At 43.7% G+C, this 23,908-nt stretch overlaps 1 protein-coding gene across 8 annotated transcripts in view; it reads left to right on the top strand.

The window, feature by feature from the left end:
• Cfap54 (cilia and flagella associated protein 54) overlaps window positions 1-23,908 on the top strand; it is a 286,409-nt gene that overhangs the window by 129,956 nt on the left and 132,545 nt on the right. For 7 of the 8 annotated variants that reach the window (XR_005486835.2, XM_039080085.2, XM_039080086.2 and 4 more), the window contains 6 exons: window positions 10,806-10,958; window positions 12,833-13,027; window positions 14,861-14,948; window positions 15,235-15,444; window positions 18,208-18,274; window positions 20,837-21,019. Coding sequence is in view for 7 of the 8 variants with exons in the window: in XM_039080085.2 (XP_038936013.1) it covers window positions 10,806-10,958; window positions 12,833-13,027; window positions 14,861-14,948; window positions 15,235-15,444; window positions 18,208-18,274; window positions 20,837-21,019 (896 nt within the window). In the remaining variant the exon portion in view is untranslated. Of the gene's footprint in view, window positions 1-10,805; window positions 10,959-12,832; window positions 13,028-14,860; window positions 14,949-15,234; window positions 15,445-18,207; window positions 18,275-20,802; window positions 21,020-23,908 lie in introns of those variants that run through there. The other variant, XM_039080088.2, reaches the window with a different exon arrangement.

The following is a 23,908-nucleotide window of genomic DNA, read 5'->3' as shown; positions in this document are numbered from 1 at the left end:
CCTCCTCACCTCTTTTCTCCCTCATGATTCTCCCTACTGCCCACCCCCAGCCCCTAAACCAAGTCCAGCTATTGGCTGTCAGTATCTTTATTTACCTATCAGAAATATCTTGCGGACAAGGTCACATAGATAGGGTCACTTGGATCTACGTGTGAACTCTCTTTTCTCTGGGGCAACTAGGTCTTGGGGACCTGCACTTAGCATTATTAATACACATCAAAATACCAAAGCTCAACAAAGTGCCTAGGTTTCTGGGACAGGGAAGGATCACGATCTTTCCTTTGGGATGTTAACAATTCTTTCATTTATTATTTATCTACTGGTTTTCTGTACGTACAGATAAGTCATTGGATGTTCGTTCAATGGTTTGCCCAGTTGGTCCTCCCACTATCCAGTCACTCAGCAAACACTGAGCGTCTGTTAAGTTATAAGTGCTGCCATTAGGTACTGAGAATTCTAAGATGAATGAGATTATAGATTCCTTGGAGAGGAATTCATGTCTGTTGAGGGAGATCAATAAGGTGGGATTGTAATTGGTTATGTCATTACTATCTCTGATGCTATAAACTGCAATAGCAGATAGCCGGCACTCACCACTGAAGACTGTAGAAAGGCAGAAGGTCAACAAGGTCAGCAGGAAGTAGGCAGTAAAGTACTCGAGAGAGCAGGATGAAGGGGGCCTCAGCCTTATCCGGAGAGCAGAGGAAGCCAGAAAAGATGCCAGGAGGAAAGGGTCAAAGGTCTCCTCAAAGAATCTTCTGCAGCAATGTAGAAATAGGTTCGAAGGAACTGCTGCTGCTCCTGGCTTGGATGTGAATGGAGGCCTGTAGCTGAGTAGAGGGAACAGACACGAAAGAAAGGGAGAGGAAGGCCACAGGACTTCATCCTGTCCTGACTAGGCATGAAGGGCAGATGAGGAGAGCAGGGGCTCACATCGCTATGGAGCCTGCAGCAGGTAACTGGAAGGATAATGATGTCTCCTCCCAGTCAGGAAACCAGCGTGAGGAAGCACAGGTCAGAGGCCAGGGGTGCCATTGCATCTCTATGTTTGACTGAATACTTGAGAGAGGCAGAGGGTAGATGGCTGGTGGATACCCAAGGAGAGGCATAGGATAGATGGCTGAAAAATACCGGAAGAGATGGTTGGTGGATACCTGAGGAGAGGCATTGGTGGTTGTTGGATATACGAATGTGGCATTCTGAGTGAGCTGGCTTGGAGAACAGTTGAGTCAACTGTATATTGATTGTAGTTGAAGTCGGGGAGAGTTCTGGTGAATACAGACCCGAGGATATCCCAGTTAGGAAGCAATGTCACTCAAAGCATGGTGTGGCTCTCTAACAGTGACAGATGACTCCTACCTCATGAGCTTACAGTGAGGAAGGTCTGTTCATTGCCTCTGTCTGTGCTCATTAAGGTTGGCATCACGGTGGAATAAGCACCTGGACCGAGTTTCTGTGCCAGTGTGGTGGTTTGATGATGCTTGGCCCAGGGAGTGGTACCATTAGGAGGTGTGGCCTTGTTGGAGGAAGTGTGTCACTGTGGGTGGGCTTTAGGACCCACCTCCTAGCCATGTGGGAGTCAATTTTCTCCTGTTTGCCTTGGGTACAAGATGAGGAACTCTCAGCTCCTCCTGCACCATGACTGCCTGGATGCTGCCATGTTCCCACCTTGATGATAATGGACTGAAATTCTTTTTTTTTTTTTCATCTTTATTAACTTGAGTATTTCTTATATACATTTCAAGTGTTATTCCCTTTCCCGGTTTCCAGGTCAACATCCCCCTCCCCTTCTCTATCGGTGTTCCCCTCCCCATCCTCCCCCCATTACCACCCTCCCCGCAACAATCACGTTCACTGGGGGTTCAGTCTTAGCAGGACCCAGGGCTTCCCCTTCCACTGGTGCTCTTACTAGGATATTCATTGCTACCTATGAGGTCAGAGTCCAGGGTCAGTCCATGTATAGTCTTTAGGTAGTGGCTTAGTCCCTGGAAGCTCTGGTTGCTTGGCATTGTTGTTCATATGGGGTCTCGAGCCCCTTCAAGCTCTTCCAGTTCTTTCTCTGATTCCTTCAACGGAGGTCCTGTTCTCAGTTCAGTGGTTTGCTGCTGGCATTCGCCTCTGTATTTGCTGTATTCTGGCTGTGTCTCTCAGGAGAGATCTACATCCGGCTCCTGTCAGCCTGCGCTTCTTTGCTTCATCCATCTTATCTAGTTTGGTGGCTGTATGTGTATGAGCCACATGTGGGGCAGGCTCTGAATGGGTGTTCCTTCTGCCTCTGTTCTAAACTCTGCCTCCCTATTCCCTCCCAAGGAATGTTCCCCTTTTAAAGAAGGAGTGAAGCATTTGCATTTTGGTCATCCGTCTTGAGTTTCATGTGTTCTGTGCATCTAGGGTAATTTGAGCATTTGGGCTAATATCCACTTATCAATGAGTGTATACCATGTGTGTTTTTCTGTGGTTGGGTTACCTCACTCAGGATGGACTGAACTTCTAAACCTGTAAGCCAAACCCGATTAAATGTTGTTTTTTAGATGACATGACCATAACTAACTTCAAAGGAAGCATTTCTGATTCTCCATGAGGTTAGGGTCAGCATACATGGGCCCAGCAACTATTGTAGATGCAAACCAAGGAAGAACATGATGTGGATGAGTCATGAACACAGTCTTAGAAGTGGAAGCAGAATATTTAAGAACAGGGCACACAAGGTCAAGGTGTGTGTGTGTGTGTGTGTGTGTGTGTGAGAGAGAGAGAGAGACAGAGACAGAGACAGAGAGACAGAGACAGAGACAGAGAGAGACAGAGAGACACACACAGAGAGAGAGAGAGAGAGAGAGAGAGAGAGCACTTTAAGAGAGTGAAAGCATCAATAGTCAAACAGAGAGATAACAAGATTAGCATGGTCCCTGTCTTTCATTTGCAATCTGGTGGTCACTGTTACTGGCTTTTTGCTATCATAGCTTTGCCTTGTTCTGGTTGTTTCCACATCCCATACCAGGTGTCTTCCTGAAAACCTCCCCTCCCTTCAAGTCCCACATCTCATTTCTTAAAGGAGGCTTGCCTGACCGTGCCATCTGAAACCGCTCCTCTCAATTCCTCTACGGAGCATGGAACGCTTCTCACCATCAGTCAGAGCACATGCTTTAGGATTTGTGCTGTGTTTATTGGTTGCTAGGCTCCGTTAATGAAGTCAAACTCTAGGAAGGCAGGGATCTCTGTTGTGGTCACTGACATAGCTGGAATGTCATCCACAGTGCCTAATGTGTAGCAGGGATTCAGTATCTGTTTGTTGAATGGATGACCCTGTGACTATGGAAATGGTGATGAGGACAGTGGGATTCTTTGTGTTGTGGGGATGGTGCTGCTGAGTTGCTTCTGCGGGGATTCATTCAGTCTGGAGTAATTGCCCTTCAGAAAGCATGGCGCTCACCTTGCAAATGTTTTACCCCTTTCTGGCCTTCCATCTCATTTTATATGTGTCTTTATATTGGCAGAATATATTATTAGTATTAATATATTAAACGGGAAAAAACCATCAAAGGGGAAGAACCCTGCAACAGAAGAGAATGGCTTTTGATGGAGCAGGGACCTTGAGGCAGAGAGACTGGGGTACAGACTGGACAGTGGGGCGCTCCTTCTGCTAAGGTGGAAAGGAAGGGGGAAGAATTAGGTTTGATGGAGGGAGTTTTGTAAGGCTGGAAGGTGAAGGCATTCCTTTTTTTTTTTTTTTTTCTGGAGCTGGGGACCGAACCCAGGGCCTTGCGCTTCCTAGGCAAGCGCTCTACCACTGAGCTAAATCCCCAACCCCAGGTGAAGGCATTCTTACTGGGTAGGAAGGACTCTCTCAGTGATTCTGGTTTAGAGCACAGCCACGGTTGCTAAGAACAGAAATTTCAGGAGAAATACCAGAGTAGACACAGGAAAGAGGAAAGTGGGAGAGAAGGGAAATGTTTGCAGAGCACTGTGGAGGCGAGAGGGATGTCGCTGGTGACTGTGCCTCTATGGGTTTTCTGAGATGATCCCTTCCTCAGAGTTCAGCCTCACTTGCAGCAGCATCTTCTGGTCACATATGATGCTCCCATCAAGGACTTTGAGTCTTCCTTTCTTAGATTTGTCTTCAAACCTTGGGTGATGGAGTATGTCTCCTGTTGTAGGATCCTTACTCAAATAGAACTACTATCATACCCTCCATTCTATGAAGAATAGCTAAGGTCATGAGAAAATGTGCCAACCGTGCTTGTAATCAAGTGACAACTCCCATCAAAGCAGGGAAGAACAGCACACTGGGAAAATCATAGCCCCGTGCACCAACAGATGCTAATTGGTGATGAATGTGGTCTGTCTGAAAGCATGCTCGTTGCCTGTTACTAAACTGTATTTATGTAGGCAACTGGGGGATGGGTAAATTGGGACAAAGGGAAGGCAGCATACAGAGTCCCTTTGATTTGCAACTATGTTGAAAGTATGCGCCGTGTAGGCTGTGATTAGAATAAGAATGTCCAGGGAAGTAGACATTTGAAAGTATTATATGGCAACGGTAACACTGAGTTGAAACTCCATATAGATTCTTTAATTTTTATCCTTAAGAGGTAGATACTATTATGTTCACATTACAGACAAGAAAATGAAATATTACCAGTAAGTAGAGGGACCTTTATATTCAAGCTCTAGTCTGGCTAAGCGCTCCATCTATGATTCTTCTGCCGGGCTATCAAGCCTGTTTGCACTGTGTGCTTTAGGCTACAGTTACCTCTAAACACAGCACTCAAGAAATAAGTTGGTATTTTTCAGTGATCATGTGAGATAAGCAATCTATTCTAAATTATTGAGGTTGTATGGTAATTCCACACAACCAACATGCTCATAAGTTTTATATCAAGCTCTTCCAAACTAGGCTTCTGACTTAAATGTCTTTAAAAGAATCTGAGACCCGCGTAGCTAGAAGCATCTCTGGCTCGTGCTTTTGGGTCTAAGATGCTAAAAATTTCTAAGTATCCTGAACTCAGCTCATTAACATGGTTATAACTATGCCGGGCCCTGGGTATATCTCTCTGAAATGCTTATAACTTTCTTTTATAAGGCAAAGTCCGCTTGTGATAGGTTCCACATCAGATCACTGCTTTTAGCACTCAGAATTTCTTGTGGCATAAAAACATTTTAATTCTTCACAACAAATATTGTGATGCCCCAGAGCCTCGAGACATTTGGTGTTCTCATTATTTAACAGCATCCTATTCTCCCTTCAACTGTTTAATAATGCATGTGTAATTTGGAATAATCTCAGCAGGATTTGAAGAAGTGAGACTAGCTTGTTTTATAGGTTATTCTTGGGTGCATGAGTACCTTGCTTGCTCATTAAATTCCACTTGGGAGATAACCTTAGATGTGGCTTTTTATTGAATTTTTTTTTTTTTAACATTCTGTCCAGGGCCTCCATCTTGAGTCTTGATCGGATTTGACATTTTAAGTTCTCTGATAGGGCTAGTAAGTCCTTAGGTGTGTGGCAATTTTCAGCCTTTGGCAGCTATGTTTTATTAATGTCTCTGGGCACAGGGATGGTTATGATCAAGTGTGGAGAAGGCCGACTTCACCTTCCTCTCGTGGCTCCTTTCTTAGTAGGCCCAACACTCAGGTATGATTAGCATTTCCTTTCTACATGGGTACAGTGAAATCGTAACAGTCCACTGCCTACCTTTCTCTTCCTCCCTCTCCATGTCAAGCTACTGAAACACTATTAAGGGCTTTCAAATACTTTCTGGAATGATGTGTGGGGAATTTCAGAGGGCAGTCCCCTTGAGAGAGGCTCATGGGGGTGAGCCTGGAACTCGAGATGTTTCTTTCTGCTTTGATCTCATGGAAACAGAGACAACCACACCATTCCCACTCCTACCACCACCGGAACCCTAATTAAGTTACAGGGGAAAAGGTGTGCTAAAGCTCTTTAAAGGAAAGAAAAAGGAAATAAAAAAAAAAGAAAGTGAAACAGTTTAGGAAAATACAGAGAGTAGTCAGTTATCAATAGAGGCTGAATAAGGACGGATGATCAACAGGGTGATCTCATTCAGACCGCTATTTTAATTACACGTTCAGGGTTTAGCCTGTCAGTTGTCTGAGAGCCAGTCCCGTGTTCTGTTCGGTTGTCTTTCTTCATTGTCTGACACAATGCTCAGTTACGCAGAAGTGCTCCTTCTATACAGTCATGTGGCACTTCACGACAGGGACACATTATGAAAAGGGCGTCGCTGGACAGTTTTATTGGTGTGCCAACGATAAACGAAGACACCCAATGCCATTAGGTGATTTAAGCTGCTGGGATTTCCATCTTGCTGAACACAGAGAGTTGTGATGCGCGACCAGTTTTAAAAATGTGTATGCAGCCATAGTGATGCGAGTCTCCCTATATCAGATGCTTGTTTCGAAACAGATACTTTCCCAGATTCTTGATCCAAAACCTAAAGCAGTAACCCTCCAAGGTAAATGTTATAAACAAAACGTAATGAATATTTAAAAGCTAAGCTTGGAGAGAGCAACTCTCATATTATTTTATTTATTTTAAAAATGAAAACATTACATTATTTCCCCTCCCTCCAACCCCCTCCCTTAAGCTTATGATCCCTTTTTAAAATTATCGTTACACATACATATATAAATATGTAAGTACAATCTATTGAGGCATTTAGTGTTTCTTGTATGGATTATAAATTCATAGGGCTGACAACTGGTATTGGAAAGCCAAATGGGAAGGGGTTAGCCCTAGAGAAGACTCAGACGCCAAGTCTCAATAGTTGTTCATTTTCTGTAGCTCTTCCTCTAAGAGACCCATGCATTTAGGATGTTAACTGGTGGTGGAATTATCCAGGTATTGTTTAGGCAGCCCTACTGTTGATATTTCATGGATGTGCTTCTGACTAATATGCGAAAGCTTTCAGACTTCTCTTGGCTTGTTGTTATGGGCCAAATGTTTCTGTCTCTTCAACACCCATGTGCTGAAATTCTAGTGCTAATGTGATATTGGAGGTGGGGGTCTTTATGAGGTGAGTAGGTCGTGAAGATAGAGCCCTCATGGTTGGAATTGTGTCCTTTGAAATAAGCATAGGAGAGCGCTCTAGGTCTTTTCTTGACATGATAGGGACACCCTTTGAAGGTAGCTGTCAGCAATCAGGAGAGAGTACCATCACCAGAACCTGAACATGATGGCAGCTTGGTCTAAGACTTTCAGCCTTCACATCTGTGAAAAATGAGTTTCTTTCACTTCTAAGTCACTCGGTCTATGGTAATTTGTTATAACAGCCAGAACTGACTGAGGTATTTCCTTATCTTCTTTCTCTGGTCTCAGTCTCCAGGTAGAAGATAAAACTAGAAGCTAATGAATTCTTGCAAGATAAAGAGCAAAACACTAGTACTCTACAAACTTGAGGGTGTTGTAGATAGTGGCATGAAAGATTGTGTATGAGGAATACAGAGTGTGCTTTGCTAAGAATACAGAAGTGGGAGACTGAGGCAGGATCATTGAGATTAGTGCACAGAAGAGACTACTAATAAAACATGCCCAAGCCATGCAGCTTTGAAGACCTGCAGTCATTACCTTGTTAACAGAATCCTTTGAGCACCTATCATGTAGCAGATGGCAGGTACTAGGGGTAATAGTAGCAACAAAATAATCAAAGCCTTTGTTTTCAGTAAACCTCACCCAAGTGCAGACATCCAACGAGCAAGTAAGACACAGTATGTCAGAACACAACAGTGACTTGGAGAGAGTCTGGGATGAGAAATGCTTTGAAAGCAGGGTGATGGAGGAAGGCCTCACTGAGACATTAATAACTAAGCGATAGCCTCAAGGAGTTTAGAACTCAAGACATGTGATACCGGAGAGAAGAATATTCTACACCAGGCGGTTCTTAACCTTCCCATTGTGTAATCCTTTAGTACAGTTCCTCATGTTATGGTGACCCCCAAGCTTAAAATTATTTTTATTGCTAGTTTATGACTGTAATTTTTGCTAGTGTTGTGCGTTGTGATTTAAATACCTGATATGTAGTATATCTGATATGCATCTGCTGGGAAAGGGTCCCGACCCATAAGTTGAGAGCCACTGTTCTAGAACAAAGTAACCCAGTTGTGTTAAGCCTGTGGGCTGGAAGCATGAGTGATGGATAAGACAGTGAAGAGCAGAAATACGAGGAGGCAGGCAGCGCAGTCTGGGGACTTGGCTCCCATACGGTTGTTCTAAGAATCTGTGTTTTCTGGAGGTGATAGAGCAGAAGGGTGGTTTAGATCAAGGCGTGACTCAAGAGAGTTTACATTTTTTTAACGGAATCATCTAGAAACTGTGTTGGAGGCATATAGTAGGCATAGCTGGGGTATGGGGGGAGGCGATTTGTAAGGCAATTGTTTTAATTCAAAGGAAGCAGCAGGTCCTCATCATAGTGGAAGTGGGAATGAGTCCTTGGGAGATGGTGGGACTTGAGGTGTTTTCTGAAGGGCAGCAAGTCTATCACTTGTTGTGGAGTTGATTTGGGGCCCAAAAGCAGAAAAGTTAAAGATGGTTCTAGCTTTTGGTTGGACATCTATAAAGATGAAGCCATTCTCTACTGAGATGGGAAAGACTGGAAGGAGTTGATGTTTTGAGTGTGTGTGTGTGTGTGTGTGTGTGTGTGTGTGTGTGTGTGTGCGCGTGTGCGTGTGCGTGTGCATGTGTGTGCGTGTGTGTGTGTGCATGTGTGTGTGTGTGCGTGCGTGTGTGTGTGTGTGTGTGTGTGTGTGCATAAGTCGGGCTGGGATCATGTCAGCTGGGCACATGTCGGGGTTGAGTTTGTCTCTTGTACTTACAGCCATGTGGGTCTTTAGATCGATGACTGAGAGTTTCAGGAGGGACTGGGGCCAGACTTAAGTATTTAGGATCTACCAGAACATTTCTGTTTAAACAAAAGACCAAGGGTGATCTTTCTGGGGGGTGAGTATAAATTAAGAAGGGAAGAAAGGCATCTAAGAATGATACCTTAGGGGTCTCAAGGCCAAGAGGTTGGGTTGAGAGAGCCAAAAGAACCAGTAGGAGTGAACCTTTGGTCTGGGGATGGACTTCATTCTAAAGAGAAGACATGTGATTGAGGTGAGTTCATAAGGCAATGAGTGCAGGCAACTATTTCGGGGGTGGAATTTTGGCATAAAATGGAACAGAGAATTAGGATGATACCCTGATGGGAAATGAGTCAACAGAGAGAGCATTTTAATTTTTAAAGACGGAGAAAGGATGGCAAGAATGCTGTTGGGAATGATTTCACAGAGAGGGAGAATGAATGCCTTGAAGGAGGCGGGGAATTGAGGCTCTTTAGAGCAAGGGTCTCTGTGGGCAGATAGACACTGTTTGCAGGGACTGGATGACTATTTCCCAAATCTCCGTGGCTTGCTTTGATTCTTGAAATGAGCAATGAAGTCATCTGCCCTTATTCCCAGCAGCTCTCCCTGGTAGCCGTGTCACAAATCTCAGTCAAGTGAAATAACACAGTGCTCATGTTGTGGTAGAAAGTCTCTTAGCCACTACACTTCTCTGTGCTATGCCCACAGGGATGAAGCTGGTGCCTAACCTTTCTAAAATACCCATGGTATATGTGAGCCCTGCTAAGAAGCATGTTCCTGATTCTCCAGTGCAGAAAATAAAGGCAACTCCTTTAATGAAGGCTTCAGCACTGGGCTAGACCCTTTTGCTCAACAGGATAGCCAAGTCTGCTTTCTGTGCTTTGAAAGCTACACTATCCCCACTGTCTGTCTGTCCTTACAGTGGCTCAAAATATTTCTTTGTCCTTAGGATCATCTCCTTGAATTCCAGAGTATGATGCTGATCTGCCAGGCCCTTCCATGCCTTATTTTAAAATAAGGTTACTAATGGCCAATATCTCTTCTGGTTGTTTTTATGATTCAATCAATTATAGTAATTTTTTAGACTTTGGGCTGGGGAGATATCAGCGTACCCTTTCCTGCTTCTGTTTATTTCTGTCTTCTTTACTTCTTTCAGTTTTATCATTTAATCAGATTCTCTTTGTGGATATGATGTTAATTCCCCTGTGTTGGGAAGCCTTATCTACTCAGAGGTGGTTCTTAAAGACAAGGTCCCATCCTTTAACCTCTTAGCGTGCTGCTAGTTAGGAAGTGTCATCATTACCAAGACCTTAAAATTTTAATGGCCATTTTTACTTGTCTGGCTTACTGAAGAAGTAAATCCTTGGGCATTCAATTTGGAATCCTGTAAGTTCACTCCCCACTAGCTCTCATCAGTGTGCAGCCCATCTACAGCCCAGTCCAATTCCAGGACCATTCTCACTGCCCAGAGACCTATCTGCATCTCTCCACGGGCTCCCCTCCCTGTCTCGTCAGAGCACCTGATTAACTCCAGACCCACATATGGCTGCGGCTGTCTTTCCCCTCTTAGGGCCTGCCTTCTTCCCTTCTGAGATCAGCTGCCAGGCTCCAGGATTTTTTTTTCTTCCTTTCGTCTGTTTCCCAAGGCACCTGGGCTTTGAAGAGGCTGTTGAAAAAGAGTGGATTATTTCATTTTTTATGAAAAAGTAGGAGGCTTCATAAGGAAAATTGGCAAGATCTAAAGTTATTTGCATTTCATAAGAATAAAAAATCTTAAAACTTTGAAATACGCTAAGAAAAATTCATCTATGTGTCAAATGCCTGCTACAGATTGAGGCTTTCGAATTCAGCAACTGTGAATCTGGGCCAAGAAGGTCTCTGAGTTAGAACTGTCTTGTGACTTGTTGGCTCAGCATTGCTCTCATCCCTAATGTTCTCCTCTTTTTCAGAGATTAAACTAGCCAAACAGCTGGTCTGTGTGCCCATAGACGTGAACGACACTTTGAGATGCTTCAGAGAGACCCTGGAAAAGTCCAATCATCATAGCAGATCGGTCCGACACAGCAGAAAACTGCTTTCTTTATTTCTTGCACAGACACAAGGTAAAGGTTCATTCTCTGTCCCTTGATCTGTACTCATGTTGGGTGTCATTCTGCTGAGTATTCTGCACTCATAATCCTCTCTTCCCAACATGCTTCTTCGCTGGCGACTGTTTTATATCTTGTCTAGAAGATTTCTCTCTCCTCCCTCCCTCCCTCTTGCTTCCCTCCCCACTATATTCCAACCAGATACTTGACCTGCTTTTAAACTTTTTGCTCAACTAGCTAACTTCCTGGGATACAGTACACATAGACAAGAATTGTCTCTATTAAAGTTTTGATTCCTTGCTTCAGAGTTCTTGGAACTTTCTTTGCAGGTGTAGTGCTATGATTATTTTCTTTTAGGAGACGATCGAATCATACCAAGTTAAGAAGAACCGTAACAAGAGTTTTGGCTTCTTTTAAAAACACAGCAATGGGAGTATGTTTTCATTTTAACCCTGGGTGTGGGATACGGGGGCCCGCGTCACAGCAGCTGACTGTGATTTGCCTCGTGCTCTAGCAGAGGCATGATTTTTGTCACCTGCAAATTGTTTCTGTGATTGTGTAATGTTTGGGGTTGTGGGGACTCTTCAGAGGGATGTAAGTGCTAGGGCCCCAAGAGGCAGGGTAGGGTTGCTGTGCGTTCATTGGTTGGTTGCTGGTTGCTGTTGGTGGTGGTTTGTTAAGGAGTTGTTCACAAAGAAGAGGAGATTAGCTGTCCTGACAGAAAGATCAAACTTGCCCCAAAGAACTCGATGCACCTAACCAGCAGGACGTAGTCTATGATAATTGCTCCTTTCCTCCTCTATCCCTTTTCTCTCCTATCTAGTGTTAGGAGAAAGGTGGAAAAAGAACCCACAAAGTAGTAAAGGACGGTTACACAGAGCCTTTCACCAGAGTCTGGTTGTCAGTCTCAAAGAAATAGATTCACTTTAAAAGAAGTAGCCATAAAATGTCCCCTACGGGGACTGGAGAGGGAAAAAGAATGGTGGAATGTATGTGGTATGGAGGCAGAAGGGAGGGTTTGGAGGGGAGAAAGGGGGTCAGCAAATGAACAAGGGAGTCAGGCGACTAAGGACAAGTGTGGATACTGGGGAGACAGTTCAGCAGGGAAAGTGTTTGTCAGATGACTGTGAGAACGGAACCCACGTCAAACCGAGCATGCTGCTCACACCAAAGTTGAGCAAACGGCTCCCAGTGCTCACTGGCCAGCCAGCCTAGCTCAATTGCTATGCTAAATTTATTCTCCATATCGTATTTATGGCCTCCAATTGCTAAATATATTACTGATGCATAAACATGAGTTACAGAATCAAGGACAACTCGTTAGAACCATTCTCCCAGCTCACCCTGCAGTTCACTGGATACTGAGGCATTCTTCATAGTTCATGCCTAGAGCTCACACTGTTGCCATCACGGCTTCTCCTTAGGCTCCTTTGTGCTGCTTTTCTGGCCCATTTCCTTCCCTGTGTTCTCTGATATTCTAAGAAGATGGATTTTCTCCATTCCCTTTCTCCTGTTTTAGGTCAGAGCTCCATACATGTTGCTTCTCTTCAAGAGGCTTCTGTCCCAGAGGTGAACTAGAAACTTAACTACAGGAAACATTTTATTAAGGCAGACTCAAACTTTCCCTGGCTTGCAGGAGAAGCAGAATATTAGCTCAGCTTTAGCCTTGCTGGCAGCCCCCCTGTAGTGCTTTTCCTGAATTAGGTACAGAGCCCATCCTCTTGAACAGCTGCAGACTTCAGACTTCATGCTGGACGCATCTGTCTGCCTGTAGAAATGTCCACCTGAAACGCCCATCCTTCCCCAACATTTCCTCGACTTCTGTCCTCCCCTTCTTCCCCCTTTAACATTCTCCTTTTTTTTTTTTTTAAAAAAACCCATACCTTTAGGTGAAAGAGGAGGGATAAGCAGCCCGAAATTTACCCCAGGGAAGGTGGAGTTTTGCCTGGGAACAGAAGAGGTGCACATGTCAACACCCCCCGACCTTTCTCAAGAAAACTTCCGAATTTTTAGTTCGGTGGAGAAAACCAAACTTCCCTCCTCACAGCTGGGGCTGGTCATTTCTTCCTTCTACCAAACTATTGGTAAGGCTAACCCTTACGAGTTGTCGGTCTGACCTTCAGTGTTAACGTGAGATTGCGTCTGGTCCTGAAATGTTACCTTTAAGAATAGGGTGAGGGCTACAGAGATGAGATGGTTCAGCCAGGAAGAGTGCTTGTTGTGCAAGAGTAGAGACCTTTGTTCAATCCTCCAAATCCACGTAAACATGGAAGGAGAGAACCAACTCCACAAAGTTGTCTTCTGCCCTTGACATGAATGCTGTGTGCCATGGGATGTTCTCTCTCTCTCTCTCTCTCTCTCTCTCTCTCTCTCTCACCCACACAGAGAGACTCACAAGTATACAAACACTAATGATAAATGAATTAAAAAAATTAATAATGATGGAGGAACTTGAAAGTATCCCAGTCATTTAGGCTACACTAGAACATTCTAGAGACAGAAGCCGCCCCCCAGTCTCCTCCTGTGATTCACCTGGCTATTACTCTTGGCCACTGAAAGGCTCTAGGTCACCCCTCTGGCCCTGTTCTTCTCTTGCTCGAACTGAGAGATTCTTATAGGACAGTGGCATGTACTTCTCCTCTGTCCCAGACAACCCTTTTCACATCTTTCTCTCAGATGCAGCTCATTTGCAAATCTAACGGTGCATCCTTCACCCGTATTGTATGACACCCTCTAGACACCCTTTCCCACTGCTACAGACGTTGCACAGTCCTCCCTTTACTTCTTAAAGTAAAACCTGCAATTCATATGTTCTTTGTGACAGATGATTTCTGAAAGTTCACTATGGAGCTGTAAAGATAAAATAAGGGTGAACACAGAACGACTCTGTAGCTAGAGCCCATGGTTTAATATATAAATGTGAGAGTACTACCATCCCGCCTGAACGGTCTCCATGACAACAGGTGTAGATTGACATAGGTGTGTTGTACTGGGGATTAAGTTCTATCAGCACTATGAGTTTGGTTTTCAACAAAAACCAAGCACCACAATGATTACATTTCTGGGAAATTTAGGGCAGTTAGAAATCAAACAAGAATACCTTTAAAAAGAAAAGAAACCCTTATAAAACAAAATTAGATATGGGACTTCATGAACAAGGATTTTTTTTTTTGGCACTGTGGGGCAAGTTTCTGCAAGGCATCCTGCATCTCTGGTTGTTACCGGCCATGTTCCACCAGATACTCCTATGTGACAGAACAAGGAACCCCTGCCTGAGGTCTCAGAAATGCCCTCTAGGATCTTGTGTGTGTGTGTGTGTGTGTGTGTGTGTGTGTGTGTGTGTGTGTGTATACATTTATTAGAAAGCTGATATAATACTCTCCCTACCCCCTCCTCCAACCCCATTTAGGTAAAAGAAAAAATCTTACCAATGGGATCTTGTCAGACCTTTGGTAAAAACAACCTCTTTGGACCTTTCTGTTCATTACAGTGTCATTGCCACCTCTCCAAGTGGCATTCAGGGGCTTCTAGAATTTAGGTACTAATCCCTTTTGAAGTTCCCAGTCTCCCCTCTTTAGAAAACCAAACTCCAGCTTCATTCTTATATTTCTGGCCTTACCCCCAATCTCCCCATAAGGCCTGTTAACCACCTCTGCCTGCCTGCCACAGAGCCTCTGGAATTCAGGGGGCATTAGGCTCAATCTCAAGTCCCTCAATGTTCAAACACAGCCCTGTTTACTCTCGCTCTGGGTATATATAGTGTGTGGCATTTGAAAACACTATTAGCTTGAGGATTTTTTTTCCCACTGCAATCTTCACAGTTAAGAAATAATGCAATTGAAGAATATTCTTGCAAACAAAAAAGGAATATTTTCCTTTGAACTGATATTTGTTCTTTTACTTGATTAAAAATACAGATGTTCTCCAAGCCAGCAATCAAAGGAGCCTTAAAGTTCAGACACTGCATTCCCTTGGAAGTCTCCTCATCTTTGCAGATAAGAAAAGGTACTGTCCCAGAAGTTTGTAGAGGTGCACACTTTTGTTTGTTTGACTAAAAAAAAAATAGGAAAAACCTTTTCTACCCTAATGTGAGTTCTACCATAGCATGGTGTCACTCTACTTCATTTGTCACATGACCTGAGATGGCTGTCACAAGAAACAATCACTGTAGTTTTATGCTCTGACATTTGCATTGGGTACTTCCTTTGTCCTCTCACTTTTCCGCTAGGAAGGCTGGTTTGATTCCTGGCCCCAGAGGACTTCCCACTCAGCGCTCTCCTCTCTGTCTTAGGGCTGCTTTTAAATGTTGGAGCCAAGCTCTTGATGACATCTTTAGAAAACCAGACGTGCTGCACAACTGGAAAGAATTTGGCAACTCCCTCCCCAGTGCCACCAGCAGTTCCTCACCTCCTGGTTTCAAAGACTACAGTGAAGAATTTCTATCAAAGTTTGGCATCTGGGGGTGTTTGCAAGGGGCAGTGATCTCAGCAAAGATAGCGCAGTGAGTGTGAGCATGGGGTGATTCTCGCTCCAGCCCCTGGCTGCCTTTGCTTCCTCCCTGGTTATATCCATCTACAGGGCGATGTAATTTCATCTCGTGATATTTTTATTTATGACTCTCCGCCTGTGACATTTCTCTGGCCCCAGAAGATAAGTCCTGCCTGGGCCCGGACTTGATTTATGGAAGCATCCCAAGTGAAAGTATGGCATTGACTTTCCCTATCGCTTGAATAATGGAGCAATGAGTGCTGAAATCATTGGTGTGGGTGCAAGAGTCTTAGCATGCAGGCTGGAGTTTCAGAGAGTCCCGAGAACCCCGTCCTCAGTGTGTTGCTTCAGTGCCCTCATCTGTAGACTGTGGTGATGAGATTCACATGACACCCAGGGTGCTAGCTTGTTTGGTTTGCCGTAACAGCAGGATAGGTGGGAATCCTCAAACTACAGACATTTGTCATGGTACAGTGTTAGAGACCCCATGCAGAAGAGTGACATTGGGCTGATGCCTTCCTGAGACCTCCCCTGTGGCTTGTAGGTGGTCTGCTCCTCTCTGGAACTGTCCATATTTTAAATCTCATCTTCTTACTAAAAATCACCAAAAATCATCAGGGATGAGGGCCCAGCCGTGACCTGTTAAATCATTTCCATTTGAGCACCTCTCTAAAGACTTAGTGTGCTCATGTTCTGCGGTCACCGGGAGTCATAACACAGCGAGCCTCCTTGCCTATGACACAGTGGCATTTGTTCCCTACACATTTCTGTTGCTTCTTGAGGACAAGGATCAACCCACTGTTCTTCACATGCTAGGTGAACACCGACCACTGAGCTGCAGCCCCAGCCGAGGCTTACCCTTCCCCTTTGGAAATTCAGAAATCCTAAAGTAAAACGCTTCCTCTGAAAGCTACAGGGCAGAGTCTTCTCTGGATCTTTCCCGCTTTAGGATTCTCTTACAGCCCGTGGCTTACAGACCTACCTTAAGCTTTAAGATCAACAGTCTACTAATGTCTTGCTCTCTTTCCACCCTCTCTCTCTCTCCTTTCCCCCTCGTTCCAGCTCCAGCCTCTCTGACCTTTACTTCCATACTCTCATGTCCTTCTGCTCTTTCTACCTTCCGGTCTTTCTGTTACAAGTACCATCCTCTTCACCCCGGACCTGCCGAGACAGTTTCAGATATTTATCCCTCCTTGGGGTCTTTAATACAACTGTATCTGCATGATCTCTCCTGCCATAAATGGTGATATTTTCCCAGATTCTTGGAGTTATGGTACACGTGACTCTCTGGCCATGATTCAGCCTTCTACACATGTTTGTCACAATGCTTTGTGTGCCGCTAACAACTCACGTCATAACTGTAGGAAATTCCAAAAGTCCAGAGTAGGAGAGGTGTCTTTCCTGCAGTCACTTCTTTCGTCCATCTACAGGGTGTGGTGAAGAAACCTCTACATTGTATTCTGAGGTATATACCATATTAAATGATAAAACCTTTTTTGCCTTTCACAAAATTGGTACTTTCGGAAGTCAGAGAAAGTAATAAATTTCCCTACCAGTAATAAATGTGCCCATCTATCAGTTTTGACTTTGTGTCCTTGGGAAGAAACTCGCCCTCAGACTGAAAGTCAAACAGATACATACACACATTCAACCACACCTACACGTGAACCCAGAGAGCTGACCCGTGACTTGGTAGAGTTCAGGGTGAGACCTAGAAATCGAGAGTGGAGGATTGGCACACAGGAAGGAGCAGTCACTGCTGAGGACACCTCAGCTTGGATTTCTCAGAAATTATCTCCCAGTGATTCCAAGCAAGAATGCTGTTCCCAGCTGCAAGTGTGACTTCCAGGGGGAGACATGAATCCACAGGGACTTTACCTTTCTCCTATGCTCAGGGCAGAGGACACACTTGACTGCAGAGTCCCATATTTGACCCGCACACAGAACTCACATGGTTGGTGTTGTTACTAGAGCCAAGCCAGCTGCCTGGTTTTATTTATCTAAGCAAGATTTAAGAGAAGATAATTTGGTATATAGCCACAAAGGCAGGTTGCAAGAGTCACATAAAAGAAATGCAAACTGGTCCAAGGTACCTAACAGGAGACAATCATAGCAGAAAGATGTGATTTTCATTTTGGTTGGAAAGGCTTGATGTTATCAGCGGCAACATACCATATGGCCACAGCCTTTGGGGGCAATTATTCAACCATATTCATGGAAAACCTTCTTCTCATCCCTCTGTTTTGTGAGTTTTTTCTTTGGCCCAAAAATTGCACTGCTAGGGATTTGCCTAATAGAATTAATAAGATATGCACTCAAAGTTTAACTTATAACATTTACCTTAGCCTTTGAAGAAAAAAATAAGCTGAGACTGAGTTTTTTTTATGTATGATGCATCTATGCAATAAAACACTATAGTTCTTTAAATAATCATAGTTTATTAAATCCACAAATAAAAAATGGTTATGTAATATATTCATATTCATATATATGTATATATAAATAGTAGCTATGGTATAATTTTAATCTTAATATGAACAAGCCCTTGTTTCCTTGTGTGAAACTATAAGAGAAAAAGTCTAGAAGAAAATCAAAGTGTTGCCAGTGGTAAGATTTGGGTTAAGTTTTCATTTTCATCTATACTTTTTCTTAAGTTTCACAGCATACATTTTCCCCCCAGTAATGTTTTCTAAATCCTAGACATAACTCCAAATATATTCATATAGAAACTTGGGAATGTTGTCTACTAATTGTTTTTTTTCTTACTATTATTTAGGTTTATTAAGACCACGAATGTTAAGGAAAGAATCAACTGTTGTATATTGTCTGCGTTACTTTTTCAGGTAACAGTTTACGTATTATTATTATTATTATTTTGTTTTGAGTGACGTTAGTAAACAGGTGTGGTTCATCCAATGCCTAAAAATTGCAGATAAGGAGGTAGCATGGGCGGCACTGAAATCCACACGCTCATCTTTCCTGGGTGGGCTGCAATTGACTGGTGCTTTCCCTCGTCATTAGCATAGAACGGTCCCTTTTCCGTCCCTTTCCTCCTCGAATGGGTAGAGTTTTACCTAGAGAAAAACTGTTTCCTATGCTTAGCAGGCGCTCTATTAGTTATCAGTACAGAGCCAGTCTCCTCGACTCCACACAGTTGCCAGGGCTTACCTCATCTCTATAAATAAAGTTGTTCCGGGCTGTCTGAGAGGGCATCATAAAGTAAAGGCCAGAGATAAACTGGCTATAGGAGTGCTGGTGTCTCTCAAGATTTCTCGTTGAAGAAGAAAGGAGCTTTTATCTGAATCACGACATCAGAGAGCCAGGATGTAACCAGGGGGCCTTTGCCAAGGGTCCTGTTTCCTTTGATGGACTGAAAGATGCCCTTGCTGTGTGCTGTAGTTGGCTGATGGCTTCTAAAAGTCTGGATAGATAAATTCTTTGGGAAAGGCTCCTTCAAATTTAAGGGCAGACTTTACAGTTTCCTCACATTCCAATATGTGTGTTTGCAGGGGAAGCACAAGGCAGGAAGGGCAGAGGGAGCTGTGGCCTGGCTCTAACCCCCATGACGTGTCTTAGTTGTTTAGATCCTCTGTTTCTTACTCTTTATGTTCTACAAAGCGCACGATTAAAAAGGGCTAGCTTTTTGTTTAATGTAATATTAAAAATTGCTACATTCATAATGCCATGTCTAAAATGAGCCAGAGCCTGCGAGGTTTATCTTAGAAGCTGGTTAATTTTTTTTTAATTAAAAATTTAAAGTAAAAATTGTATCATTTTCCTTCATCCCTTTCTTAATTCCATTTTCTCCCAAAGTACACCATATCCTACTAAGTCCTTTTCCTGTTGTGTGTATCTATGTGGTTTCAAGACTGACCTCTTAGGATTGGATAACAAAGTAGGGGACTCTTCCCCGGGGAAGAGTGTTTCTCCCACTCGGTATTCCTCACTTACTTCTTTGTCTATGGGGTTTCCCTCTCCCACGTCAGCATGTTGGTGGTGTTCTTGCTCTGGTCCTATCTGGCGCCCTGTTCAGGGATCACGGGTGTTGCCTCCCTCTCATTTTTAAGGATACAATCTCACCACAGACTTCCTGGTCCTCTGATTCCTACAACGTCTCTTCCCCTCTCTTCCTCAGTGTTCTCAAGTTCCTTGGGCGTAGGCTGTTGTATATATATCCATTTGGACTGGGCCACTCCACAGTCAGCTGTTCTCTGAATTTTGACAAAGTGCAGTTTTATGTAATGGTCTCTGTCTTTTGATGAGGAATGGGAGCTGTGCTTCTCCTGGGTATGAGAAGAAACACAGTTGGGAATTAAGCTGATCCAGTGAAGTGACAATAGCAGGTGTTCCCCTAAGGTCCGTGACCTCACCAGCAATGGGGGTTTGACATGGTTTCCAGTATCAGGTGTGATTTTTGATTTTCTTCTTGTCGAGCAGGCCTTAAGTCCAACAGAGTGGTTTACCACTGAGCTATAAATGTCACCATTCCAGCCTTAACTATGTTGTGCCATGTTGATAATTGTTGTAGCTTGTGAATGTTGTAGCTAGTCAGGAATATTCATTGTTTTCTTCCCTTGGAAGCTTGCACAACACCTTCCAGTATGACTGCAGCTAGTTCTCGGGGAGGAAGCAAAGCCTTTTCAATTTAACAGTGGTTTCACAAAGCAAATTAGAGATATTAAGATTCCCAACAGCTGCATTCCTCTTTGAAAACTGGATACCTTATAATGTTAATAAGTAATCAAGTTGGAACATTTCCTTGATAATATGCATTAAAATGATTTCATAATGTTTGGTCTTCGCCTAATGGTTAAGCTCTAAAGTAATCAAAGAAATACTTCCAAATACACAATTTGGTTTTATCAATATATCTTGCCTACCTAGAATGTTGCATACTGTTCAGGTGAGTTACATAAGAGACACTAGATTAGAATCTCCTTTGACTGGTATAGACTTCAATTACCATCTGCCCTGTAGTCAAATACCACGGTGTTTTGTGTTAAATGGACATGGCTAGGGACCCTTTTATTCCATCATTAACTGTGTAAACTTATATAGATTAATTTTTAGTCCTTCATTTGTGAAATAGCAAACCTTTGTTCTAAGAGTAGGGTGGGAGAGGATTAAATGAGATACTATTTACGCAGAATTCAGCAGCAGCACACAGTAGTGCCTCACCAAATGATAATACAGTGATATTTTGTTTGAAAACAGTAAGTGTACTATTATAATGGGACTTATACAGCCCACCTGGAGTGAGAACAGCATTAGGACTCCATAGTGATGATATTAATAAGCCCTGTTTACTGTGATGCATACCACACAAAGGAAGGGGCGCTGTGTGCCTGTCTTGGTTTGCTTGTTGGTGCAGGTGAGGTACTGTGGCTCCTTCTCTCATCTCTCAGAGTCTGCTCCGGACTACGCTCCCACATCCCAAAGCCGAACGTAGCTATGCTCAGTATGAAATCACTCAGCTCCTCCCCGGCATCGAGCTCTTCTCGGACAAATTCAGGGCTGACATCTGCATTGTCGTTGCAAGCCTGTACTACGTCATCCGCGAGCTGCACTATGCCAAGTACAACCTCATAGTAAGTGATGTGTGTGTGTGTAAGGGCGACAGCTCGTTTTTAAAATATTACTATCATGAATTACATATGTGCAGTGATGGGATCCTGTTTTTTATTATAAAAATTTTAAAATGTCTTCGAATCATATTTTTCTGACTCCGTAGGGTTTTTTCTTTTTCTTTTCTTTTTTTCTTTTTTTTTTTTAATTTTGATGACTCAATGCATTTCATTAGGGTTGCTTAGCAACAGGAGCAGTGGCGAGAGGTTACTTCCAGGACTGTGGGAACCTTAGCAGTGTCTACACCACTGAAGAAAATGTCCACACCCTACTCCAACCATCATTTGATCCTTAGAGCTTGTCAGACTCTCCTGTCCTACCTACCCCTTGTTGTTGTAAAAATATAAAAATAATAAAAAAGTATGGATGTCTTTTATCCCGCTAGGTCCTGCACCGCGGTGCCCCAAGATATCTGCTAGATATCTTGGTGGAAACACAGCCCAGCCGCACACTTTCCTACACACAAACCCTCACATAAAAGAGCACACAACACAATAATCTTAGATCCAATTGGTAAGATATAATCGCCCACTTAACATACAAAGCCCGGTACTATCCATCCCTTGAGAACATTAATAACAACCTGTAAATACACAGAACAGAATCTTAACATCACCTGTCATCTTGTCCTGCCACCGCTTCTCAGCCCCTCTCCTCCGCCCTGTCTCCTCCTCTCTCCCCTAGTCTCCTCCTCTTCAAACTTCTCTCCCGCCCATCCTTCCTTCTCCTCCAATGTCAGGCCTCCTTCTATCCTGTACCTGCCTCACCTGTGACATCATCCTACAACCCCTAACTGCCCGTGAATCCTCAGGGAGAAGTGTGGCCTCATGACTCTCTTCCCTTGCCGTGACAGGACGTTGCTGGATTCAGTCACATGCAGGTTTTATACAAGTACTCACGGCTGCTGTGTACCAGGGGTGCCGAGGCCACCTCATGCCCGGACAGCATTCCAGGACACTGTCCCATCCTCTGACTCCTACATTCTTCCTGTCTGTCCTCCGTAGCATCCTCTGAACGCTGAAACTGATAGACATCCCATCCATGCTTAAACATTAAACTGTCATTTATTCTCAAGACTTTGACCCGTCCTGTCTCTGCAGTTACCTCTGCCCCCTGCATAAAAAGGATTCCCTGAGCAGAGTTGACAGCAGCACTCACGTAGAAGGATAAATGTAATTATTTAGAAGGCAACTAGATGGGTGTACCATGTCCATTTAGCAAAACAACAGCAGCTTCCCCACTCAAGCCTATGACTACCGCCACAGGCTTTTTACCAGGATTTGAGTGCCGGCTATGAATTCCTCTGGTCTAACAGGTCTCATTTCTGAGTAGAGAAGGATTGGTCACCCCTGTGACGGAGTTGCCATTATTACAGCACCAGTACCTCAGGTTAGTGCATCAGGTCAGTGGTGTAGCACAGCCTGTAGCTGAGTAAAGCCGTCACTGACACTTCGACCCCAGCCGCTGGCCTAGCAACTTCTGGTACTCCAAGGGCTAACCAGCCAAGAGGACGCTTTCATTTTACTTCCTGCTTGATTTCTCTATGTGCTGATGACCACGGCATACGGTATCTTAACCAATAGAGTCTCAGCATCTAGTTGGTGAGCAGCACATGCAGTGGAAATTGCCTGCTTTGTTTGTGGGGGCCTCGGGTGCCCTCTGGAGCTGCCCTTCCCCGGCATTAGGATTCTCATTGGGAACCTGTGACTTCCAGGACAGCTTGACCTGCCCACGAAGGTACCTCCTTTACAACTCTTTGACTATTACTAGTTTTCATTAGTTTACCAAGCGTCCTCTTTTCTTATGGATTTTCCACGCAATCTCAGTTTTACTTGAGCTTCCTCCTCACATTCCCTGGGTCCTGGTTCTCCTTCCTGGTCCTAAACCTCTTCACCTCCCACCTCCTCACTGTGAGTCTTTCATACACGCCTGTTCTGCTCCTTCCACCACTTATAAAGCCTCTTGGTTTACCGCGATACGTTCCCTAACTTACCTTCTACGTTGTGCGTTTTGCTAAGGTGCATCTGGCTACAACTTGTAAAATCATACTTACTTCGGATTCTTACCTGTACTCCTAAGACTGTATTTCCACAGTCTCTGCTAGTCCTGTTTGTGTCACGTGTCTGATTTTGTGCTTTTTCGTACTCTCTTACATCACTCTTCTTTCCCCCAGGACATTTGGTGAAACGACTTGAAGGCATCATTGCTGTCAAACAGAAATTGAGGGTATTTAAGACTCATAGGGTTTACCCGTAGTTCTTGTCAATAGCCAAACTCTGAGATAAGTTTACCGTGTACCATGTCCTATGTCTTCTCTGTCACAGAGTCATCTAAGACCAACAAATCCTAACTGTGATATGAAAGGCAGACAGACATGTCTCGATGCCTCCAGAACACCCAGCATCCAAATATAGCTCACTTCTCCCTTTGGGGGAAAGAAATCAAAGTATATACCACAAACCTGAAGTTGGCTGAACTTAAAAATAAATTACAATGCTGTAGACACTAGCTAGGTCTCTCTCTCTCTCTCTCTCTCTCTCTCTCTCTCTTTCTCTCTCATCTCTCATCTCTCCTTTGTTGTATTGCTTCTGTCCATTTTAAAAATTATCTATACCCCCCCACCCCATCACATTTTCTTCTGGTAACAATTCTTTCTCATTTTCTGATTCTTCACACAACTTTCATATCTATGTCTATATGTCTGTCAATGCTGTCTGTCTGTCTACACACACACACACACACACACACACACACACACGCAGAGATGTATACTTGTTCTTCTGAATTCAACTCCCTTCTTATGTTAAAAAAATACTTATTGCCATGGATATAAATTGTTAAATTATAAAACT

This window comes from Rattus norvegicus, chromosome 7, assembly GCF_036323735.1.
Source record: "Rattus norvegicus strain BN/NHsdMcwi chromosome 7, GRCr8, whole genome shotgun sequence".
NCBI lineage: Eukaryota > Metazoa > Chordata > Mammalia > Rodentia > Muridae > Rattus > Rattus norvegicus.
The sequence above is the reverse complement of the archived record's forward strand: the minus strand, read 5'-3'. Positions and strand labels throughout refer to the sequence as shown.